This window comes from Meriones unguiculatus, chromosome 3, assembly GCF_030254825.1.
Source record: "Meriones unguiculatus strain TT.TT164.6M chromosome 3, Bangor_MerUng_6.1, whole genome shotgun sequence".
NCBI classification, from domain to species: domain Eukaryota; kingdom Metazoa; phylum Chordata; class Mammalia; order Rodentia; family Muridae; genus Meriones; species Meriones unguiculatus.
Window position 1 is genome coordinate 160,973,823 of NC_083351.1, and position 26,354 is coordinate 161,000,176.

Consider the following 26,354-nt stretch of genomic DNA (forward strand, 5'->3'; position numbering starts at 1 on the left):
TACTTGATTTTTGACAAAGAAGCCAAAACCATTCAATGGAAAAAAGACAACATCTTCAACAAATGGTGCTGGTCCAACTGGATGTCCACATGCAGAAAAATGAAAATAGATCTATATCTATCATCCTGCACAAAACTTAAGTCCAAGTGGATCAAAGACCTCAGCATAAAACCAGATACTCTAAATCTATTAGAAGAAAAAGTGGGGAACAGCCTAGAACTCATTGGCACAGGAGACAACTTCCTGAACAGAACACCAACAGCACAGGCTCTAAGAGCAACAATCAATAAATGGGACCTCATGAAACTGAAAAGCTGCTGTAAAGCAAAGGAAACTGTCATCAAAACAAAACGACTGCCTACAGATTGGGAAAGAATCTTCACTAACCCTTTATCTGACAGAGGACTAATATCCAGTATATATAAAGAACTAAAGAAGCTGAAAAGCAGCAAACCAAGTAATCCAATTAAAAAATGGGGAAGAGAGCTAAACAGAGAATTCTCGACAGAGGAATATCGAATGGCAGAGAAACACATAAAGAAATGCTCAACCTCATTAGCTATCAGGTAAATGCAAATCAAAACGACCCTGAGATATCACCTTTCACCCATCAGAATGGCCAAAATGAAAAACTCAAATGACAACACATGCTGGAGAGGTTTTGGAGAAAGGGGAACACTCCTCAAATGCTGGTTGGAATGTAAACTGGTACAACCACTCTGGAAATCTATCTGGCGCTTTCTAAGACAATTAGGAATAGTGCTCCCTCAAGACCCAGGTATACCACTGCTAGGTATATACCCAAAGTTTGCTCAAGTACACAAAAGGGATACTTGCTCAACCATCTTTATAGCAGCTTTATTTGTAATAGCTAGAACCTGGAAACAACCCAGATGTCCATCAAAGGAGGAATGTGTACAGAAATTGTGGTATTTTTACACAATGGAATACTACTCAGCAATCAAAAAGGAGGAAATCATGAAATTTGCAGGCAAATGGTGGGATCTAGAAAAGATCATTCTGAGTGAAATATCCCAGGAGGAGAAAGACAAACACGTCATATACTCACTTATATAGACCTATAAGATATGATAAACATAATGAAATCTATACACCTAAAAAAGATAATCAATTGAGCGGACATGGGGTAAGATGATCAATCCTCATTTAGAAAGACAGATGGGATGAGCATTGAACGTAAGACAGGAGTCTATTGAGCGCATCTGAAAGACTCTAACTAGCGGTGTTTTCAAAGCAAAGACTCATGACCAAACCTTTGGCAGAGTACAGGGAATCATAAGACAGAAGGGGAGTTAGTCTGATGGGGAAAGGATAGGAGCTCCACAAAGACCAAATATATCTGGGCACAGGGTCTTTTCTGAGACTGACATTCAACCAAGGACCATGTATGGATATAACCTAGAACCTCTGCTCAGATGTAGCCTGTGGTAGCTCAGTAACTAATTGGTTTCCCAAAGTGAGGGGAACAAGGACTATTTCTAACAGGAACTCAATGACTGGCTCTTTGGCCTCCCCACCCCCCAAGGGAGGAGCAGTCCTGTTAGGCCACAGAGGAGGGATTTGCAGCCAGTTCTGAAGATACCTGATAAAACAGGATCAGATGAATGGGGAGGAGGTTCCCCCTATCAGTGGACTTGGAAAGGGGCATGGTGGAGATGAGGGAGGGAGGGAGGGAGGGACTGGGAGGGAATGAGGGAACAGGACACGGCTGGGATACAGAGTTAATAAAATGTAACTGATAAAAATAATAAAATTAAAAAAAAAAGATTCTCATCAATCCTCAGAATCTCGTCAGATGTCATCTGGTACACAGTGACACCTTCTCAGTGAAAAGGGGATTAATTCTAGGGAAGAAATGTCCCATGTTCCCAACCTTTGGAGGAAGTTACCTGCTTCAGAGACTCACACTACACATTTCTTTTTTTTCGAATGGGATAGATTAAAATCCACAGCAACTTGTCACTCTGTCCCTCAAACAGGACATCCTAAAACCAAAGCTTTCATCACTCATGGTGAAAGAAATGGGATCTACAAAGCCATTTGCCATGGGATCCCTATGGTGGGAATTCCCATGTTCGCTGATCAGCCCGACAACATTGCTCACATGAAGGCCAAGGGAGCAGCCTTGAAAATGAACATCAACACAATGACAAGCTCAGATTTACTCAGTGCCTTGAGAGCCGTCATTAATGAGCCTCCGTGAGTATTACAGTTTATGGAGCTCTGCCAGTCATTGGTTAGCCTTGCCATCATTCTAAAAATTTCATTTTCCAATGTTTCATATCTTATACATCTTATACTTGCCTTATGTGCAAACAGGAAAACATAAAAGACAGGCAAAAAAGATTTTTTTCTCTCATTTTCTCTCTGCTGAAGTGAGTTCCTGAAACTTGGAAAAAGATTTGCTTTGACGATTATATAATCAATAAGTTTGTAAAATATAGTGTGAATGTATAAATTTACTCATAGCTTTCATTTAAGAAATAAATATATAAGCACTTAGATGCAATCTTTAAATGCAAGATGGAACTGATAATATGCTCAAAATGTTTTTAAGAAATAAAAACATAGTGTTATTAAACATTACTCTTATGTAACAGTTATTTCTGAGTAAGGATGTTATAATATTTAAGCTAGTCCAGAAATATATTTGAGGAGACAACCTTAGGGTGAGGAATGCCAATATATGCAATCAAGCAGTATATGGAATACGGGTATTATATTTTATCTCCTCCCTCTCATATTTATATGTGGAATATATTAACATATATATTACATTAAAGTAATTTAAAGTTAAACACTAAGCCAAAAAGTACTGTTAAGATTGCCTGAGAACACAGGGCACAGTGTTTTCATTCCATTCTCTGACTCTGTAAAACAACGAAGACTTTGACAGGGAGCTGGGAAAGCCCTTGCTGTGAGAGTGTGTGGGCCTGAGTTCAGATCCCCAGTGTGGTAGATTTTGCCTGTAATCCCTGGGCTTCTAGAGCAAAATGAGAGGTAGAGACAGGAGAACCCCGAGAAGCAGCCCAGCTAGGGTAGTGTGCTCAGTAGTGAACAACAAACCCTTCTTAGGAGGACCAACACCTAGCAATGGTCCTCTGACCTCTCCATGTTCAGGTGTCACTCAGCCCTCCTGGGCACTGACACACGCAAAGATAGAGTCAAAAGAGGGTGCATTCTAGCTGTTCATATAAATGGTAGTGATGTTAATTATTCAAAATGTTTTTAATTAATTTTTTTATATTAATTACAGTTTATTTACTTTGTATTCCAGCTTTAGTCCCCTTCTTCTTTCCCTCCCAATACCACCCTTCCTCTCTCATCTCTTCCCTGCCCCTCTCTAAGTCCACTGATAGGAGAGGTCCTCCTCCCCTTCCATCTGACCCTAGCTTATCAGGTCTCACCAGGACTGGCTGCAATGTTCTCCTCTGTGGCCTAGCAAAGCTGTTCCTCCCTCGGGGTGGGGTGGAGGTATAGGAGAGAGCCACTGAGTTCATGTCAGAGACAGCCCCTGTTCCCCTGACTGGGGTTCCCACTTGGATACTGAGCTGCCACAGACCACTGAGCATCTGAGCAGGGGTTCTAGGGTATATGGTCCTTGGTTGGAGAATCAGTCTCAGAAAAGACCCCGGTGCCCAAATATATTTGGTCCTTGTGGAGCTCCTGAAAAGAAGGAAATCATGAAATTTGTAGGCAAATGGTGGGATCTAGAAAAGACCCTCCAGAGTGAGGTATCCCAGAAGCAGAAAGACACACATGATATATACTCACTTATAAGTAGATACCAGACCTAAAGATAGGATAAACATACTAAAATCTGTACACCTAAAGAAGCTAAAGAAGAAGGAGGACGCAGGGTAAGATGATCAATCCTCACTTAGAAAGATATTCAGAGTGTTTTAAGAGTTTTATGCTTGAACATTTAGTGACTAAAATGTGAAATAAATTAGTACACATGGCCCTTTCTTTTTATGCTTTGCTTATAAAATCAGGAACTTGTAAAATTTAGATTCACAACGTTTTCTACCAAATATAAGTAAATTTGAAATTTAATCTCCAAGTGTAAGCAGGGAATTTTGTTGAACAAAATGAATTTGCAATATTGATGTTTTATCAGCTTAAAATTCAGCTGGATGACTCTGAGGAACTGTCTTTGACTCTATGCATAGTTCAGGGAAATAGTATAAGGTTTTTGTTTTGTTTTTCTTTGCATTGTTTGTTCTGTTTTGTTTTTCTTTTTAAATTTAATTTTATTTATATATTTAATTTATTACAATTTATTCACTTTCTATCCCTGCTGCTTCCCCCTCCCTTGTCTCCTCCCAGTCCCACCCAATGGATCTCCCTCTTCTCCTCCAATGCCCTTTCCCTGGTCTCCTGATAGGGAAGGACCTCCTCCCCTTCTGTCTGACCCTAACCTATCAGGTCTCATCAGGACTGGTTGCATTGTCTTACTCTGTGGCCTGGCAAGGCTGCACCCAATAGGGGGAGGTGATAAAAGAGCTAGCCACTAAGTTCATGACAGAGACAGCCCCTGCTCCCCTTACTAGGAACCCACTTGGAAACTGAGCAATTAATGGGCTTCTACAATGAGCCAAGAAGAATTCATACCCATGCTCTCTGCTGCTCGTAGGGGTCTACTGCATTCCATGGGCCTGATGAGCACATTGCCTCTTTCCCAATCCCAGTGAAATCCAGCAGCATGGAAACATCTATTCATAAACCACATCCCTTCCCTTATTACCACCACTGAGATTAACCCAGCAGAATCAACATGAGACAGAATCATCATTCTGACTTTGTTTCTGGAAACTAAAAGAGACAACACATTTTGCCATTTAAATATATAGATCGCTGCAATGGGCTGTTTCAGAAATGCTTAAAACTTAACTCTTGCATATTTTCATGGCAAATGGACTGAAGCATTTGATTTTAGGGTACTGTTTATTTTCTGCACAGCATCAAAGCCCTTGTACTTGCTTATGCCATCCTTAAATGAAAGCAGTTGGTTTTTGTATGTTTGTTTTTTTGTATTCAGTCACACATTACTGAGATGTTTTTTTTTTAATCACAAGAGTATAAATGTGGATGATGAAGGGGTCTCTGAAAATGGCAGATAGGGATGCAAACCCTGAGAAGAAATAAAATTGGAAACCTGGTGCTTATTGTCTTCATCTACCTGGATCAGACTTCAGGGAGTCTAATGCCGGGGGTTCATTGTCAGCATATTTAAAATACAGCACAATTTGGAGAAAAGTTGACAGGCAACAATTGATCAAATCAGGTACAACAATCCTTACAGTGCAACCACACAGAATTACAAAGTACGGGTGACCATGAGAGCGAGGCTTTAAAACTAAAAGGCCTAGAATCTAGTGCGTTCTCTGACCAATAGCATCGATGTCAGCAGGCCAAAATGTACATGAGACATCTCCCCTAATGTTGGGTAGAAGTCTAGGGAGAGAAGAATCTGGAAAAAACATTCTGGGGAATGAAGGTGAGGTCTGCCACACAGAGAGCAAACTGGCAACAGGTTGTTAGCAACCATCGCTTTCAGCTTTCTAGACGGAATGCAAGTCAATCACACACATCCCTGTGTGATTAACATTCCATGTTCTCTTAGTGTTTCTCTCTGAGAGTAAGGACCTGTGGGGCCCCAATGCATAAAGGTGTGAAGGATCTCAGAACTCTAAAATGACTGACTTATGCTGACTGCCTGTTCTCTGTATCAACAACATGGACTATCTAGATGCTAGTAGTCATACATACATGAGAGTTCCCCTATCTTTATCTTGAAATAGTCATGGGCACTATAATTCCTTGATACCACAATTCTTTCAATAAGATGAGACTATAGATCTTATACTCAGTCCTACATTTTCTATTATGTCTGCATTTGACCGCATTGTCTTAAGAAGAGATTACTTCTACATCTTTTTCTTTAAATTCATGAAAACCTCTAAAACCAACAAAGTCTAAGAAAGAATTAAGCATTTTTTCACCTTATATATGAATTATGGTTTGCATAATACATAGGTGTTTCACGAACAATCAATAAAATAGTTTTTGTGTGTTTATCTTTCAGTTATAAAGAAAATGCCATGAGATTATCAAGAATCCACCACGACAAGCCAGTGAAGCCCCTGGACAGAGCTGTCTTCTGGATTGAGTATGTCATGCGCCACAAAGGAGCCAAGCACCTTTGTGTGGCAGCACATGACCTCAGCTGGGTCCAGCACCACTCTCTGGATGTGATTGGATTCTTGCTGGCCTGTGTTGTAACTCTGACATTCATCATCACTAAATGTCGTTTGTTTACTTATCAAAAATGTTGTGTGACATAAAAGAAGAAAAAGTGAACAGAAAAAAAGAAAACTAGGTTATTCAAGGTTTGAGGAAATCCTGAGTGACCATTACATTAATTTTAACCAAAAGAAGTTTGCAGTCAGTTGCATTAATCCTATTTTCAAATAGCCTGTTCTTCTCTTTCAGACTAGAAATAAATATAAACATTTAACATGATGATTAACTACTGAGTGTCTCATTCTTCTCTTTTATCTTGCAGGCAGTCTTATTCTCTTCTTACTGTTCTCAGTCATAGGAAGTGCTAATTATAAATATATTCTATAGAAATAAAGTGATGAATAACAGTACGTTAGACCCTGGGAAGGTACACACTATAGATGTAATTGATGTAGAGCAGGCACTCATAAGAGTCAATGTCACAGGCCTATCAGAGTATCTAAGCACGACCACAGGAATTTGGTGTGTTATGAAAAGATGCTTTTCTAATAAAAATGAACCTTTCTATTTCTCCAGTATTAGAGCATACATTCTTTTTTATTTAAAATAATATTTTATGCAGTATAGTTTGACCATGTTTTCTATTTTCCTTTATTCCTCCTAGGTCCTCCCAATCTCACTGCTCATCCAAATTCATTTTCTTTGTCTCTCAGAACTACAAAAAAGGTTAAACGACAAACAACTAAAATCAAAAGATATAAAGGAAGAAGCAAAGAAAGATCAGTGAGGCAAAACCAAAAAGTACACCAAAACAGAAAACAGAATGTGGACTTTGTTTTCTCTTGGTTAAGTATACCTTGGCATGGGGTATAGTTGATATGCCCAGTGAACACTGTTGGAGAAACTGGGTTTTCACTTTCCCTGAAGGTGTCAGTCACAAACAGCTCTTCTGTTAAGGTGGAATTTTGTTCCTAATTTCCATTGGTGTCAGGAATTTGTCTGGTCTGAACCTGTACAGGTCTCACAAATACTATCACACTCTCTGGGAGTTCATATCAGTCTCCTGTTGTGTCTGTCTCTTTGGAGTCAGCCATCCTCTGGCTCCTACAATCTTTGCTCCTCCTTTTCCATATTGATCCTTGCGCGTTATAGAGGTGCTTGATGAAGACATCCCATTTCTGCATGCATGCCACTCCTCAAGTCCACTGATAGGGGAGGTTCTCCTCTCCTTTCTGATCTTAGTCCATCAGTTCACATCAAAAGTGGCTGCATAATGCCGCGCCTTAAAGATGGAGCTGGTTTCCCCCTTCCACCTTCCCGATGGTGAATGCTCTCTGTCACGAACAACTCCACATTTGGCTAAGGCTGAGGATCTGGCTTGCTTCCATGTATGTGGACCTATCTGCATTGCCCACGTGGCATGCTGGGGTTGGCTACCCAGAGGCTATTTAAGCTGTGGGATGGCTTTCCCCAGGGTCAGATGATTGTTCAAGTTTCCTGAATAAACTGCATTGAAAAAAAAAAGAAAAAAGACATCCCATTTCGCACTGAGTGCAACAAAGACTCTCTCACTCTACACAATGTCCAGTTTTGAGTATCTGCTTTACTTCCCATCTGCTGAGAGAATAAGTGTTTTGATATAAGTTGATTGAGGCATTAACTCAAGGGTATCACTCTCGGTGATTAGGAGTCACTTTATTGCTATGTCCCTTTAGAAAAATAGTAATAGTAAGTTTTCTACTGGGCCCATGACCTATCTAGTTTCAGGTTCTTGGCAGTTATCAGTGCCAGGTATTGTATCCATTTCATGGAGTAGACCTTCTACGCAATCAAAGAGTGCTTGGTTATCCTCATAACATGTATGGCACTCTTGATCCAGTATCAATCAGTTCTGTTCCTGGACTAGGAGACTGTGTACATAAGAACCAGCAACATTTCCCCTTCATATTTTGCCTTTGGACATTCTGATTAGGTAAAACTCTTTTCTGGGAAACCTTGAAGCTGCCAACAGGATACAGTTCCTTGGGTATAGTATGAATTTAATTTTGCCTCTCAATCCTTTATGCTAGTTTTTATCTCACCATCCAGGTCTAACATAAATGTCAACAAACTTCTGTTCTTTTCTTGACAACATTGGCTTAGAAGCCTTAGATGTTGGATCTGACTTCAGTAGACATGATATTTAGTTTACAATGATCAAACAACCTAAAGTATTCTCATTGTGTTTCAAAACCATAATGGCATGCCATTAAATTGAATTTAGAACACTTTTTTTCCAAAGCCAGTCACCATAGCTTCCTTTACAGGGTTGCTAGAACATGACTTTTATCTGAGCACTTCGGAGACAGAGACAGAAGGATCTCTCTGAATTTGAAGCCAGCTCAGAGCCACAACATGTGATCCTGTTTTAAAAAATAATAATAGATATAAAATAAAACTTTACCAAAAGTTTTACAGTTTCAGAGAAGATGGGTGAATGCTTAAACAATTTTATTAATATTAACATTCATGATTACTTTATTAATATATTCTGTCATATTTAGAAACAGTATCCTTGTTGCCAGTAGCTGAATAATTGAAACATCATTTATGCTTATAGAAAAATTTAAACTAGTTATTTCTTATTTATTGAATATATAAATTTAGATTAACTTAATTGTTGAAAATAACACAAATTTCAGATGTACCAAATTATTTAAAGTTTTTCAAAATTATTCTCTTTCAAATAGGATAAAAAATAAAACTGATTATGATGATACTATTTCTATCAACTTTTTAAAGAAATAGTTATACACAGCAATCATGATGACATATATTTTTAATCTCAGCATTCAGGAGGCTTAAGAAGACATAGGTTTATAGGTTTGAAGCCAGTCTTGTGCTTATATAATGAAACCCAATCTCAATAGAGAAAAAAATGAACCCACCTTATATTAAATGTTTTTTCAAACAAAAGTAACAGTCTCACAAAGGGTCATTAATGACAGTCCTCAAGGCAGTGAGAAGGTCTATAGTTGGCAGTATGTTAAAATCTCTAACAGCTGCTCCCTTGGTTACCATGTGATTAATATTATCAGGTTGATCCTCAAACAAGGGCACAGAAACAATAGGAATGCCACGATAGATTGATTCATAGATGCCATTGGTTCCACCAAGAGTTACAAAAGCTTTGGTTTTTGGATGACCTAGAAGAAAAGAATTTTTATGAATTGTTGATTATAATATTAAAGAGAGATGAGGGTTAAAAAGAAGAAGCTGTTCTCATACAAAACAATTTATTATATCAACAAATTTGCAATAAAACTGCCTTGTATTTTTATATCAAGGAACTCTTGGGTGTACTGGAGAAATAACAGAATGCTATATGAGAAAATTAGTATGATACTCAAGACTTGAAAAATGAAAACAAGATTGCCACATGATAAAATGAAAGGAAAACTATGGGTAAATATAAATATATGCAGTGGAAAAATGTCCACCTGGTTAGTTTGATAGTACCAGGTATTAATTTCCTCTGAGGTTCTTAAAAATAGAGAAGAACCCACAATGAACACTTTTATTAAAAAGTGTAATTTCTAATTTCAGTTGAAATCCTCATTCTTTTAAAAATGTATTTATTTATTCACTTTACTTGCTTACCATAGCCTCCTCCCTCCTCTACTTTCAGCTCCAGCATTCTTCCTTTTTTTTCTGTATGCCCTGCCCCTTCCCCACAGAAAAAGGGAGCCCACACCCTACATACACATCCCAGCACATTAAGTCCCAAACATATTAAAAAAATAAACAGCAAGCCCATAGCCAACATCAAACTAAATGGAGAGAAACTTAAATCAATCCCACTGAAATCAGGGAAAAGGAAGTCTGCCCACTTTCTCTGTACATCTTCAATATAGTACTTGAAGTCCTATAGAGCAATAAGAGCAATAAGACAACTAAAGAACATCAAGGGAATACAGATCAGAAAGAAAGAAGTCAAAAGTATCACTATTCACAGATGATATGATAGTATATATGAGCAACCCCCAAAATTCAACCAGAGAACTCCTTCAGCTGAGAAACACCTTAAGCAAAGTGGCTGGATACAAAATCAACTCAAAAAAATCAGAAGCCCTCCTGTATACCAAAGACAAAAGGACTGAGAAAGAAATTAGGGAAACAACATTCTTCACAATAGCCACTAATAACATAAAGTTCCTTGGTGTGACTCTAACCTAGCAAGTGAAAGATCTGTTTGAGAAAAACTTCAAGTAAGAAATTGAAGAAGAAATTGAAGATACACTCACAGAAATTGATACTTCTCTCAAAGCAAAAATAAAATCAGAAAAATCCCAAACACAAACCATCCAAGAAATCAAGGATGCCATGAAAAGGCAAAATATAAGAATAATAGAAATTGAGAAGAAGAGGAGTCCAGGTTACAAGGTCCAGAAAATATTTTCAAGAAAATCATAGAAGAAAAATTTCCCAACCTAAAGAAAGAGATGTCCACAAACATACAAGAGGCCTACAGAACACCAAATAGACTAGACCAGAGAAGAAACTCCTCACGCCACATCATAGTCAAAACACTTAATCTACAGAACAAAGAAAAGATACTAAAAGCGGCAAGGGAAAAAGGCCAAGTAACATATAAAGGCAAACCTATCAGAATCACACCGGACTTCTCATCAGAAACTATGAAAGCCAGAAGAGCCTGGGGAGAGATCATGCGGGCTCTAAGGGACCACAGGTGCCAACCTAGACTACTTTACCCAGCAAAGCTTTCAATCAACATAGATGGAGAAAATAAAATATTCCATGACAAAACTAAATTTAAGGAATATTTGAACAGCAACCCAGCCCTACAGAAGATACTAGAAGGAAAATTCCAATCCAATGAAAACAAATACACCCAAGAAAACATAGGTTAAAGATAATTTCCAACAAAAGTCAAAAGCAAACAAGCAATGATTCATAGTAACATCGCCAACTCCACAATAATAGGAAATAACATTCAATGGTCATTATTATCTATCAACATCAATGGACTCAACTCTCCAATAAAAAGACACAGACTAACAGAATGGGTGCGGAAACAGGAACCAACATTCTGCTGCATCCAAGAAACACACCTAAGCAACAAAGATAAACACTACCTTAGAATAAAAGGCTGGAAAACAGTTTTTCAAGCAAATGGACCCAAAAAACAAGCAGGAGTGGCTATCCTAATATCTAATAAAATAGATTTTCAACCAAAACTAATCAAAAAAGACATAGAGGGACATTACATTTTCATCAAAGGAAAAATTCACCAAGAAGACATCACAATTCTAAACATCTATGCCCCAAATACAAGAGCACCCACATTCATAAATGAAACATTATTAAAGCTTAAACCACACATTGATGGCAATACTCTAATAGTGGGTGACTTCAACACCCCACTCTCACCAAGGGACAGATCAATTAGACAGAAACCAAATAGGGAAATAAAAGCACTTACAGAGTCCCTAAATCAAATGGACCTAATAGACGTCTACAGATCTTTCCACCCAAACTCAAAAGAGTATACCTTCTTTTCAGCACCTCATGGAACCTTCTCCAAAATAGACCATATAGTTGGTCACAAAGCAAGCCTCAACAAATATAAAAAGATTGAGATAATCCCTTGTATTCTATAGGACCACCATGGACTAAAAGCTGGACATCAACAACAATGGAAACAACAAAAAGCCGACACGCACATGGAAACTGAACAACTTGTTCATTGTACTCAATGACAGCTGGGTTAAGGAAGAAATAAAGAAAGAAATTGAAGACTTCCTAGAATTCAATGAAAATGAAGGCACAACATACCCAAATTTATGGGACACATTGAAAGCGGTGCTCAGAGGAAAATTTATAGCACTAAGTGCCTTCAAGAAGAAATTTATAACATCACATACAAGTAACTTAATGGCCCAACTGAAAACCCTAGAAAAAAAAGAAGCAGATACACCCAAGAGGAGCAGAAGGCTGGAAATAATCAAACTCAGGGCTGAAATCAATCAATTGGAAACAAATAAAATTATTCAAAGAATCAATGAAACAAAAATCTGGTTCTTTGAGAAAATCAACAAGATAGACAAACCCTTAGCCAAGCTAACTAAAAAGCAGAGAGAATCTATCCAAATCAGCAAAATCAGAAATGAAAAGGGGGACATAACTACAGACACTGAAGAAATCCAAACAATCATTAGGTCATACTACAAAAGCCTATACACCACAAAATTTGAAAATTTAAACGAAATGGATAATTTTCTAGATAGATTCCATCTACCAACATTAAGTCAAGATCAGATAGAAAGACTGAATAGCCCTATATCCCCCAAGGAAATTGAAGCAGTCATTAACAGCCTCCCCTCCAAAAAAAGCCCTGGGCCTGATGGTTTCAGCGCAGAATTCTACCAGACCTTCAAAGAAGTGCTGATACCAATTCTCCTCAAACTATTCCACAAAATAGAAACAGAAGGAACATTACCAAACTCATTCTATGAAGCGACAGTTACCTTGATACTCAAACCACACAAAGACCCAACAAAAAAAGAGAACTTCAGACCTATCTCTCTTATGAATATTGATGCAAAAATACTCAATAAAATACTTGCAAACCGAATCCAAGAACACATCAAAGATATCATCCACCATGACCAAGTAGGCTTCATCCCAGGTATGCAAGGGTGGTTCAACATACGGAAATCCATCAATGTAATCCACCACATAAACAAACTGAAGGAGAAAAACCACATGATTATCTCCTTGGACGCCGAAAAAGCATTTGACAAAGTCCAACACCCATTCATGTTTAAAGTATTGGAGAGATCAGGGATACAAGGCACATACTTAAACATAGTAAAGGCAATATACAGCAAGCCTACAGCCAACATCAAACTCAATGGAGAGAAATTTAAATCAATCCCACTGAAATCAGGGACAAGACAAGGCTGCCCACACTCTCCATATCTCTTCAGCATAGTACTTGAAGTCTTAGCCAGAGCAATAAGACAACTAAAGGAGATCAAGGGGATACAAATTGGAAAGGAAGAGGTCAAAGTGTCACTATTCGCAGATGATATGATAGTATACATGAGTGACCCCAAAAATTCAACCAGAGAACTCCTTCAGCTGATAAACACCTTCAGCAAAGTGGCTGGATACAAAATCAACTCAAAAAAATCAGAAGCCCTCCTGTATACCAAAGACAAAAGGGCTGAGAAAGAAATTAGGGAAACAACACCCTTCACAATAGCCACTAATAACATAAAGTACCTTGGGGTGACACTAACCAAGCAAGTGAAAGACCTGTTTGAGAAAAACTTCAAGTCTCTGTAGAAAGAAATTGAAGAAAATCTCAGAAGATGGAAAGCTCTCCCATGCTCATGGATAGGTAGGATTAACATTGTGAAAATGGCCATCCTGCCAAAAGCAATCTACAGATTCAATGCAATTCCCATCAAAATACCAACTCAATTCTTTTCAGACCTTGAAAAAAAGATTCTCAGCTTCATATGGAGAAACAAAAAACCTAGAATCTCCAAAACAACATTATACAACAACAGATCATCTGGAGGTATCTCCATTCCTGATCTCAAGCTGTACTACAGAGCAATAGTAATAAAAACTGCATGGTATTGGCATAGAAACAGAAAGGAGGATAATGGAACCGAATTGAAGACCCAGAAATAAACCCATGTACCTATGAATACTTAATTTTTGACAAAGCAGCCAAAACCATTCAATGGAAAAAAAGATAGCATCTTCAACAGATGGTGCTGGTCTAATTGGATGTCTACATGCAGAAAAATGAAAATAGATCCACATTTATCACCCTGCACAAAACTAAAGTCCAAATGGATCAAAGACCTCAACATAAAACCAGATACGCTAAATCTGTTAGAAGAAAAAATAGGGAACAGCCTAGAACTCATTGGCATAGGAGACAACTTCCTGAACAGAACTCCAACAGCACAGGCTTTAAGAACAACAATCAATAAATGGGACCTCATGAAACTGAAAAGCTTCTGTAAAGCAAAGGACACCGTCATCAAAACAAAACAACTGCCTACAGATTGGGAACGAATCTTCACCAACCCTCTATCTGACAGAGGGCTAATATCCAGTATATATAAAGAACTAAAGAAGCTGAAAAGCAGCAAAACAAGTAATCCAATTAAAAAATGGGGAACAGAGCTAAACAGAGAATTCTCTGTAGAGGAATATAGAATGGCAGAGAAACACTTAAAGAAATGCTCAATGTTATTAGCCATTAGGGAAATGCAAATCAAAACGACCCTAAGATTTCACCTTACACCCATCAGAATGGCCAAGATGAAAAACACAAATGACAACACATGTTGGAGAGGTTGTGGAGAAAGGGGAATCCTACTCCATTGCTGGTGGGAATGTAAACTGGTACAATCACTTTGGAAGTCAATCTGGCGCTTTCTCAGACAATTAGGAATAGTGCTTCCTCAAGACCCAGCTATACCACTGCTAGGCATATACCCAAAATTTGCTCAAGTAGACAATAAGGACATGTTTGTAGCAGCTTTATTTGTAATAGCCAGAACCTGGAAACAACCCAGATGTCCATCAACGGAGGAATGAATACAGAAACTGTGGTATTTTTACACAATGGAATACTACTTAGCAATCAAAAAGGAGGAAATCATCAAATTTTCAGGCAAATGGTGGGAACTAGAAAAGATCATTCTGAGTGAAGTATCCCAGAAGGAGAAAGACAAACATGGAATATACTCGCTTATATAGACCTAAAAGATAGGATAAACATAATGAAATCTATACACCTAAAGAAGATAATCAAGAAAGCGGACACGGGGTATGATGATCTATCCTCATATAGAAAGACAAATGGGATATGCATTGAACGTATGACAGGAGTCTACCTAGCAGTGCTCCAAAATAGATACTAAGACTCACAACCAAACCTTCGGCAGAGTGCAGGGAATCATATGAAAGAAGGGGAGTTTGATGTGGAAAGGATAGGAGCTCCACAAGAACCAAACACATCTGGGCACAGGGTCTTTTCTGAGATGGACACTCAGCCAAAGTCCATGAGAGGATAAAACCTAGAACCTCTGCTCAGATGTGACCCGTGATAGCTCAGTAATCAATTGATTTCCCATAGTAAGGGGAACAAGGACTATTACTAACAGGAACTCAATGACTGGCTCTTAGACCTCCCCACATCCCAAGGGAGGAGCAGTACTGTTAGGCCACAGAGGAGGACTTTGCAGCCAGTCTTGAAAATACCTGACAAAAGGGTATTTTCATATGAAAGGGGAGGAGGTCCTCCCCTACTAGTGGACTTGGAAAGGGGCAGGGAGGAGATGAGGGAGGGAGGGTGGGATTGGGGAGGGAATGAGGGATACAGCTGGGATACAGAATTAACAAAATGTAACTAATGAGAAAAATAAAATTATGGAAAGAAAAAAAAGAAATTGAAGAAGATATTAAAAGATGGAAAGATCTCCCGTGCTCATGGATTGGTAGGATTAACATTGTGAAAATGGCCATCCTGCCAAAAGCAATCTACAGATTCAATGCAATTCCCATCAATATACTAACACAATTCTTTACAGACCTTGAAAAAAAAGATTCTCAACTTCATATGGAGGAAAAAAAAAAAACTCAGAAATTCCAAAATGATCCTGTACAACACAGATCATCTGGAGGTATCTCTATCCCCGACCTCAACTGTACGACAGAGCAATAGTAATAAAAACTGCAATGTATTGGCATAGAAACAGAATGGTGGATCAATGGAACCCAATAGAAGACCCACAAATAAACCCACACACTTACAGATACTTGATTTTTGACAAAGAACCCAAAATCATTCAATGGAAAAAAGACAGCATCTTCAACAAGTGGTGCTGGTCCAACTAGATGTCTGCATGCAGAAAAATGAAAATAGATCCATATTTATCACCTTGCACAAAAGTAAAGTCCAAGTGGATCAAAGAACTCAACATAAAACCAAACATAGTAAATCGATTAGAAGAAAAAGTGGGGAAGACCCTAGAACTCATTGGCACAGGAGACAACTTCCTTAACAGAACAGGCCCTAAGAGCAAAAATTAATAAATCATAAAACTGAAAAGCTTCTGTAAGGCAAAAGACACTGTTGTCAAAACAAAACGACAGTCTACAGACTGGGAAACTATCTTCACCAACCTTATATCTGACAGAGGCCTAATATCCAGTATAGATAAAGAACTCAAGAAGTTAAAAAGCAACAAATCAAGTAATCCAAGTAAAAAGATGGGGTACAGAGCTGAACAGAGAACTCTCTGTAGAGGATTGTAGAATGGCAGAAAAACATTTAAAGAGATGCTCAGAGTCCTTAGCCATCAGGGAGATGCAATTCAAAATGAACCTGAGATTTCATCTGACACTCATGGTATATACTCACTTATAAGTGGATACTGGACCTATAAGATAAGATAGCATAAACATTCTAAAATCTGTACAGCCAAAGAAGCTAAACAAGAAGGAGAACACAGGGTAAGAAGATTAAGCCTTACTTAGAAAGCAAGAAAGGATGGATATTGGAAGTAGAGAAAATGAGAAGCAGGATAGGAGCCTAACAGAGGGCCTCTGAAAGACTCTACATAGCACTATATCAAAGCAGATGCTGAGACTCATAACAAAACTTTGGGCAGAGTGCAGGGATACATATGAAAGAAGAGAGTGTTAGTAAGACCTGGAGAGAACAGGAGCTCCAAAAGGACCAAATATATCTTGGAACAGGAGCTTGTCTGAGACTGTTTCTCTAACCAGGGACCATGCATAGATATAACCTAGTACCCCTGCTCAGAGTATGCCCATGGTAGCTCAGTATCCAAGTGGGTTTTCCTAGGAAGGCGAACAGGGACTGTCTTTGGCATGAACTCTATGGCTAACTCTTTGACCTCCATAGCCTCCCATGGGAGAAGCAGCCTAGCTAGGCCACAGAGGAGGACATTGCACCCATCCTGGTGAGACCTGGTAAGCTAGGGCAGATGGTAGGGGAGGAGGACCTCCTGAGAAGTACACTTAGAAAGAGGCAAGGAGGAGATGAGAGAGGGAGGGTGGGATTGGGAGGGAATGAGAGAGGGGCTACAGCTTGGAGACAACATAAATAAACTGTAATTAATATTAAAAGATAAAAAATATATATCTACAAAAGGTAAAGTAAAGAAGATTCCAGCTCCAAGGTCCAGAAAATATTTTCAAGAAAATCATAGAAGAAAAATTTTCAAACTTAAAGAAAGAGATGTTCATTAATGTACAAGAGGCCTACAGAACATCACATAGACTAAACCAGAAAAGAAACTCCTCACAACACATAATATTCAAAACATGAAATCTACAGAACAAAGAAAAATGTTAAAAGCACCAAGGGAAAAAGTCCCAATAACATACAAGAATAGAACTATCACAATCACACCAGACTTCTCAATAGAAACTATGAAAGCCAGAAGGTTCTGAGCAGATATCATGCAGACTCGAAGAGAACACATATGCCAACACAGATTACTATACCCAGTAAATCTTTCAAGCAACATAGATGGAAAAAACAAAATAGTCCAAGACAAAACTAAACTTAAGCAATAGTGACATAGCAGGACAGACCTACAAAAGATACTAGAAGGAAAACTCCAGTCTAATGAAAACAACTACACCCAAGAAAACACAGGATATACATAACTTCACAACAAGTAAATTAAAAGGAAACAAGCATAGAAACACAATAACACCACCAACTCTACCATAAAAGGAACTGACATTCATTGGTCACTATTATCTACCAACGTCAATGGACTCAACTCTCCAATAAAAAGACACAAATAACAGAACGGTTATGGAAACAGGATCCAACATTCTGCTGCATTCAAGAAACACACCTCTACTACAAAGATAAACACTACCTCAGAGTGGGGCTGGAAATAGGTTTTCAAGCAAACGGACTCAGAAAATAAGCCAGGCGAGCTATTCTAAGAGCTAATAAAATAGACTTTCAACCAAAATTAATCAAAAATGATGAGGAGGGGCACTTCATTTTCATCAAAGAAAAAGTCTACCAGGAAGACATCACAATCCTGAACACCTCTGCCCCAAATGCAAGAGCACCTACATTTGTAAATGAAACATTATTAAAGCTGAAATCACACATTGATTCCAACACCTTAATAGTGGGAGACTTCAAAACTCCACTCTCACCAAAGGACAGATCATCAAGACAGATGCTAAATAGGTAAATAATGACACTTACAGAGATCCTAAATCAAATGGGCCTAATAGAGTTCTACAAAACTTTTTGTCCAAGAGTATAACTTCTTTTCAGCACCTCACAGAACATTCTCAAAAATTAACCATCTAGTTGGGCACAATGCAAACCTCAACAGAAACAAGAAGATTGATATAATCCCTTGTATCCTATCCAACCACCGTGGCCTAAAAACTAGACCTCAGCAATAACATAAATAACAAAAATCCTACATACATATGGAAACTAAACAATTCTCTATTCAGGGACAGCTTGATCAGCTAAAAAATGAAAAAAAGAAATTAGAGACTTCTTAAAATTCAATGAAAATGAAGGCACAACTTGCCAAATTTATGGGACACAATGAAGGCAGTGCAAATAGGAAAGTTCATAACACTAAATGCTTCGAGGAAGAAGTTTGAAACATCTCATACAAGCAACTTAACAGCATACCTAAAAGCCCTCGGGAAAAAACAAACAAACAAACAACAACAAAAAAAACAGACACATCCAAGAAGAGTAGACCATTGAAAATAACCAAACACAGAGCTGAAATCAATAATTAGAAACAAAGAAAACAATTCAAAGAATCAATTAGATCAAGAGGTAGTTCTTTGAGAAAATCAACAAGATAGACAAATCCTTAGCCAAACTAACTAAAAGGCAGAGAGACTATCCAAATCAGCAAAATAAGAAACAAAAAGGGAGACATAACGACAGACACTGAGGAAATCCAAAAAAATCATTAGATATTACTAAAAGCCTATATGCCACAAAATTTGAAAATCTAAATGAAATGGACATAATTCTTGATATATTCCACCTACTAAAATTAAATCAAGATTAGGTAAATAGATTTAAAAGTCCTATATTACTCAAGGAAATAGAAGCACTCTTCAAAAGTCTCCCTTCCAAAGAAAGCCCAGGGCCAGTTTAGAATTACACCAGCCCTTCCAAGAAGAGCTAACTCCAATTCTTTCCAAACAGTTCCACAAAATAGAAATAGAAGGAACATTACCAAACTCATTCGATGAAGCCACAGTCACCTTGATACTTAAACCACACAAAGACTCACCAAAAAAAGAGAACCTGTCTCTCTTATGAACATTGATGCAAAAATACTCAACAAAACACTTGCAAACCAAATACAAGAACACATCAAAGATATCATCCACCATGACCAAGTAGACTTCATCCCAGGCATGGAGAGGTGCTTCAATATATGGAAATCCATCAATGTAATCCACAATACAGAACAAACTGAAGGAGAAAAACCACGTGATCATCTCCTTAGATACCGGAAGAGCATTTGACAAAATCCAACACCCATTCACGTCTAAAGTCTTGAAGAGATTAGGAATACAAGGCACTTACCTAAACATAGTAAAGACAATATACTTTAGTCAATATACTTTAGCCTATAGTCAACATCAAACTACAAGGAGAGAAACTAAAATCAATCCCATTGACATTAGGGAAAGAGGAAGGCTGCCCACTCTCTCTGTATCTCTTCAACATAGTACTTGAAGTCCTAGTGATGAGATCTAGCTTGAGTATAACCAAGAAAACTGGGAAAACTGGAAACTTTCCACAAATTGCTAAGTGCAGAGTATACCCGCTTCCCTCTGCCCCACCCCCTGCCCAGGGACTCATACCTCACAGTCAGACAGTTGCTGGAAAAACCCCAAGGACATAGATCTAGGCAGTCTTTGGCATATTCACACAGACTATTTCTGGAAAAGCCCCCAAGGACACAGGTGAGGGCAGGCAATCCTTGGAGAAACTGCAAAATGGCAGCTTAACCCTGAGTGTACTGGCTCAAGCTGGTAGCTAGACCCAGAATATCTACCAGTGAAAAATTGCCCTGTTGTTATTTCCAGAATGGCCTATAAAAACCCAAAGCTTTTTTTCCTCAGGGTCGCCTCTCCTTAAGGTTCAGGAGACCCCAACATGTTGGTTTCAATAAACCTCTTTCAGTTTGCATTGACACTGGTCTTTGTGCCTCACTCTAGTGTCTTCCCCAGTAACATATGACTCCCTTGAGTCTTACACTAATTAGAGCAATAAGACAACTAAAGGAGATCGAAGGGATACAAATCAGAACAGAAGTCAAAGTATCACTATTTGCAGATGATATGATAGTATACATGAGCAACCCCAACAATTCAACCAAAGAAATCCTTCAGCTAAAAAACACCTTCAGCAAATTGACTGGATACAAAATTAACTCAAAATTGTCAGTAGCCCTTCTGTATACCAAAGACAAAAGGAATGGGAAAGAAATTAGGGAAACAACACTCTTCACAGTAGCTATAAATAACATATAGTCCTTGGTGTGACTCTAACCAAGCAAGTTAAAGACCTGTTTGAAAAGAACTTCAAGTGCTCAAGAAAGAAATTGAAGAATATATAAGAAGACAGAAAGATCTCCTGTGCTCATGGATCCGTAGGATTAACGAAGTGAAAATGGCCATTCTGCCAAAAGCAATCAACAGATTCGGTGCAATTCTCATCAAAATACCAACACAATGATTTACAGAACATGAAAGAACAATTCTCAATTTCCTATAGAAAAACAAAAAAACCCATAATTGCTAAAACAACCCTGTACAAGAACAGATAGTTTGGAGGGATCACCATCCCTCATCTCAAGCTGTACTACAGAGCAATGGTAATAAAAACTGCATGGTACTGGCATAGAAACAGAATGGTGGATCAATGGAACTGAATAGAAAATCCAGAAATAAACCCACACACCTACAGACACTTTATTTTTGACAAAGAAGCCAAAACCTATCAATGGAAAAAAAAGACAACATCTTCAACAATTGGTGCTGGTCCAACTGGATGTGTACATGTAGAAAAATGCAAATTGATCCATACCTATCACCCTGCACAAAACTCAAATCCAAGTGGATCAAAGACCTCAGCATAAAACCAGACACACTAAACCTGTTAGAAGAAAAAGCGGGAAGATCCTTGAACTCATTGGCATAGGAGACAACTTCCTGAACAGAAGACCAATAGTGAAGAGTTTAAATTATCCTGGGTATAGTTAGCCTGGGTATAATCTATTTTGAAACAAAGGGCCACCTTGACTGGGAACTGAATTCAGGTACCAGGAAATATCATAAAATGAGCACTTGGCAGAAAACAAAGTTAACTCTCCTAGTAACAGCCTCCAAGAAATATCATAGAATAAATACTTTATAGAAAACAGAGACAATTTGCCTGTCAACAATCAATGAGAATCAGTTGGGAATCGGGTGGGAAAATTCTCCCCAATGTTTCAGATATACTTTAAAAGAATAGCCATTGTGATTATATGCCTTAGCCATTGTGATTACGTGCCTCAGAGAAGGTCACCTTGCCCCTGTAACTTTTACCTAATCCTGTAATGTCAGGATTTTGCCTGTTCGCTGTCATAGAAACATATGCCCCCCCCCAACTGCTTGCTTTCATGGAAACTCCCTGCTTCCAGTCTTTCCCTTTAAAAACTCTGCTCACTCAGAGATCAGGTTCCCACTTCTCTACTGCTGCGTCAGTGAGACTTGGGTCCCAAGTTCAATCGCTCTTCTAATAAAGCTCTCTGGCTTTTGCATCAAGTCATCGCCTGGTGGCCTCTGATTCCCATGAACTTGGCATTACATTAGGGGGCTCGTCCTCCCAGGATGCCTCAGGACCTCTAGGACTCCTGACCTGGACAGCTTAATTCCATGGGTAAATGTCTTCTGTGTTGTCCGTCTGCTTTAAGTGTTTGTTTCTGTTCATTGACCTGAAAAGCCTTGAGGTGCCTGTAGAAGTGGCCAGACTTGGATAAGACCGACTTGTCAGGGAGTCCATGGTCCGTGGGGTCAAAAAGTTGTTTTTGATCTTGTCAGCTTCTGCCCCCGTGGAATTTCTGTGGCAGGGAAGCTGGAATGGGGTCACGGATTGGAGTCAATTTTAGTCTTTCTGGAACTTCTGTGGCAGAGAAGTCCAGGAAAAGCCAGGCTTTCGGTTTTACTTTGCTTTTGTGTGTGATTGTCTTTTGCTTGCCGTTGTGCCTGGAGTTACTGTTTTCATTTCTGTGATTAATTGTTTGTGGTTTTGTGTCTACTTGAGAGAATTTTTCAGTTTTGTTCCGGGATATTAGCCCAGGTAAAGGCTGTGATTTATTGTCTTTAATTTCGCTTTTGCCTGAGACGGCTGGCTCCTTATTGTGTGTGACTGTTTGGTGAAATTGTCCTCTTTATTTCTTTGCATTTTCCTGAATTCTTCTGATAAAAAGACTGACTGACGATATGAGGCAGACTCCTTCCAAACCCCTTGACTTGAAGTTAAGACTAGAGCTCACAGTCTTTCAGTTGATGTGAGGAAAGGAAAAATGATGACTTTTTGCAACGTGGAATGGCCCACCTTCAATGTGGGCTGGCCGCCAGAAGGAACTTTCCATCTTGCCACCGTCCTTGGGGTAGAAAATAGGGTCTTTCAGAAAACATGTGGGCACCCAAACCAAGTGCCCATATTGTAGTTTGGAAAGACCTAATGAGTCATCCACCTACATGGATTAAGCCCTTTCTGACCCCCATTAACAAACCTCCTTCCACAGGCTCTCTGAAACCAGAGGCCACTGCCCTTGCTCCCTAGCACCCCCTTACTCTGTTTTGCAGGATGGGAACCCCATGGAAATAATGTTTCCACCCCTTCCTCCTCCCAATCCTCAACTGGCCCGGCTCATTTATCCAGGTTGGAACCACCATCTGGCCCAGCGCCAAGGACTGAGAACCTCTAGACATAATTAGAGGCAGATTCTACAGTCCTTCCCTTACGGGCCGCTGGGCCCTCCAGATGTTAATGGCAATCAAAGTCATCATTACTGGCTGTTGCCACATCACAGGTTTATAGCTGGAGAACTCAGAATGCCAAGTTCTCGGCTTTTTACCCACCAGCCCACCCGGGACGATTGCCAGCAGCTTTTACAGATATTGTTTACAACAGAGGAGCAGGGACATATTATTTCAGAGATGTGCAAAAATGTCCCAGACACTACAGGAGTTCCAAGCCTGTATTGATGATTACTTTCCCTATTAGAGGCCCAATTGGGATTACAACACTCCTGCAGGTAAGGAGAGTCTCCTAGTCTACCACCAAGCTCTGTTGGCAGGTCTCAAGGCAGCTGCAAGACAGCCCACTAATTTGGCCAAGGTGTACAGACACAGGGAAGACTAGGCCAGCATTTGTGTGGAAGGTAAGTCAGAATGTATCTAAGTTTATTGGGGCAGATTGGAGATATAGGCCCCAAAGTTCAGGACAGATAGAGAAAATAAATAAAACATTAAAAGAGACCTTACCTAAATTGACCTTGGAGACCAGCACTAACTGAATGATGCTCCTCCCCTTTGCCCTTTATAGGGTTAGGAATTCCCCTTACCAGCTAGGTTTAACTTCCTTTGAGATTATATACGGGATGCCAGCGCCTATAGTGCCCAACTTTAAGACTGATGCTACTGCTGAAATGGATAAAACAGATTTTTGAGAAATGTTTAAGGCTTCTGTGCAAGCAGGCAGCTCTTAAAGGGGCAACAGCAGCTTCTCAGGTAAGAAAGCTACAAGCCTCTATGGTTGTAAAAAAAATTGGATTCAACAGGTAGCAAGATGTTCCTCCCTTGTAATTATAGCTAAAGGGAGTAAAAATGAGTTTTACAGTTTTGTTTGTTTTGAATATATAAGTTTACTATGTTCTATATATCTTGATGTCTGATAATTGATTATTAAAAGTATTTAGACTTTACATAATTTCTGGCCTGTCTTAAAAACCAGGTTTATAAAAATAAGGTTTTAAACTCCATTTATATAAAATATTAAAACTGCACTTCCATGTGTTTGTATACAAGAACTTTTCTTGCTGGCAGCCACAGTTTATAACATCAAAATAATACACTTGGTATTGATTTTAAAAGTACTGAATTGTTTGCATTGATAAAATTTGGTTTTGACTTTTAAAATATACTTTGTGACTTCATTTCTAAAACGGGAACCTTATTGTGATATTGCAAAAACAGGTTTAAAAAATTATGTTGAAGGCTATGAAGTATTTTAAAGTTTATCAGGTATTTTAGACAATGACCTTGGGCATTCTAACAGGGAAATTGGAACAGTTTCTCAATCTTTGGGGGAAGACAAGAGACTTTGGTATTTATTTTGTTAATTTTACCAAATGAAACCAAACCATACTATTTGAACCAATTAAGAAAACTGCAGTTTTTATGATATATTGTGTCAGAATGATAAAATAATGAAAAGGGTTCTGAAGAAAACTTTTATATGGTCTGAAAATCAAGAACAATGTATGGTTAAAAAAAAAAAGAAGAAGAAGAATGGAACTGGAAAAGCCTAACCTGAAGGTACATAGAATGTTATAGAAGGTATAAACTATTTGCTTTGTTTTTTACACCTACAAATATGACTTGAGGAAGAACTGTACAATATGTTGCTCTTCATTTAAAAGGCTTGTGTTTCTTCAATGCAAAATGTTTTTTTTTTTAATGCTTTTTAGCCCAGGTTTATACAGGGTTATATCAAGTCATTGTTAGTGATTATAAAAACATATGCCTGGTTTCCAGTTCCTATATAAATGATTTAATGCTGTTTCTTTCTGGCTGATAGGTGTGAAATGGCCAGAATTGTCCATTGTCCACCTCTGCTAAGGTTGCCAGTTGTGTTTAGTTCTCCATTTAGTGCTAAATGAAACTTTTGTCCTTTATGTTTTATTTTCTTTGTTGTTGTTGTTTAGTCTTAATGCAGTGTGATAAGATGAGCAAGATTTGCAGGCCCTTCTACCCTTCTATATATTGTATCTGATTAAAAGTTGTGTTTTGATTTTAGTTTAAAAATATTTGAAGTTATATTAATGATTGCAATTAGTTATAAGAATATTTTTAAAGGTAAGCCTAGGTTGGGTAATTACGAAGTTTTTCTATGTAGATCTTCTTGAGGTAAATATGGGTTTAAAACATTTATTTAAGGAATATGCCAGAATTAGAGATTATGACATTCTATTTTATAGAATGCAATTTAGAATAAAAAAATTAAAAGAGAGATAAAAATAATTCAAATGTGCTATCCCTCAAGCTTGTCAGAGATCTGATGAATATAGCGTTTTAACATGTGTAAGCTTATTATGACAGAGAGTCCCAAAATCCTGGCAGTAGCTCCCTGAAGGTCTCCAAGAAGATTTGGGCACAATGCGACTCTGGATTACGGTATGCTAACTACTGGACAAGACTGCCCCAAATGGCCTACTGCTAGGGCCCAGTCTAAACTGTGGACAGAAATATGGTCACCTGGAGAGTCAATGTTTCACGTTGCTAAGGGCGAGGTGAAGCCATTCTCTCGTTTCTTTCTCCTCAGAATTAGTCTCTCATCTTCTGTGCCTGGTCACTGGACCACCCTGATCATGATGCCATGAGACCACAAGAGGCAAGGACAGCTGCCTGGAGTGATGGACTGACTAGTTGTCAATGTCATTTGGATTGGTACATGGATTGTACATATTTATCCTTCTCAGGTCTCTTGATTACATTGATGGCTAAGCTAAGCTAATGGTAGTCATGCAGCTAAAGAGCAGATAATTAGATCCATTGTTAGTTTATTGGTTAGTTAAAATTACCAGGTACTAGGTCTTCTATTTTTAAAAAGGCAAGCAGGGTTGCCTTGCTTACAAGCTTCATGTTAATTATCTATGTCTTATGGTGAATAGTTGGATAGAAAGATCATGGAGTTTATGTAGGGTCTGAGGATATAGGAGTTTAGGTTT

General features: G+C 38.5%; 2 protein-coding genes across 5 annotated transcripts in view; both read left to right on the forward strand.

Moving 5' to 3' along the window:
* Positions 1–26,354, forward strand: part of LOC110542799 (UDP-glucuronosyltransferase 2B31-like) — a 290,306-nt gene that overhangs the window by 180,643 nt on the left and 83,309 nt on the right. The window lies entirely within an intron of this gene.
* LOC110542442 (UDP-glucuronosyltransferase 2B17-like) overlaps positions 22,258–26,354 on the forward strand; it is a 38,470-nt gene continuing 34,373 nt past the window's right edge. For 3 of the 4 annotated variants that reach the window (XR_009590934.1, XM_060380854.1, XM_060380858.1), the window contains exon 1: positions 22,258–22,276. Coding sequence is in view for 2 of the 4 variants with exons in the window: in XM_060380854.1 (XP_060236837.1) it covers positions 22,273–22,276 (4 nt within the window). In the remaining 2 variants the exon portion in view is untranslated. Of the gene's footprint in view, positions 22,277–23,990; positions 24,136–26,354 lie in introns of those variants that run through there. The other variant, XM_060380855.1, reaches the window with a different exon arrangement.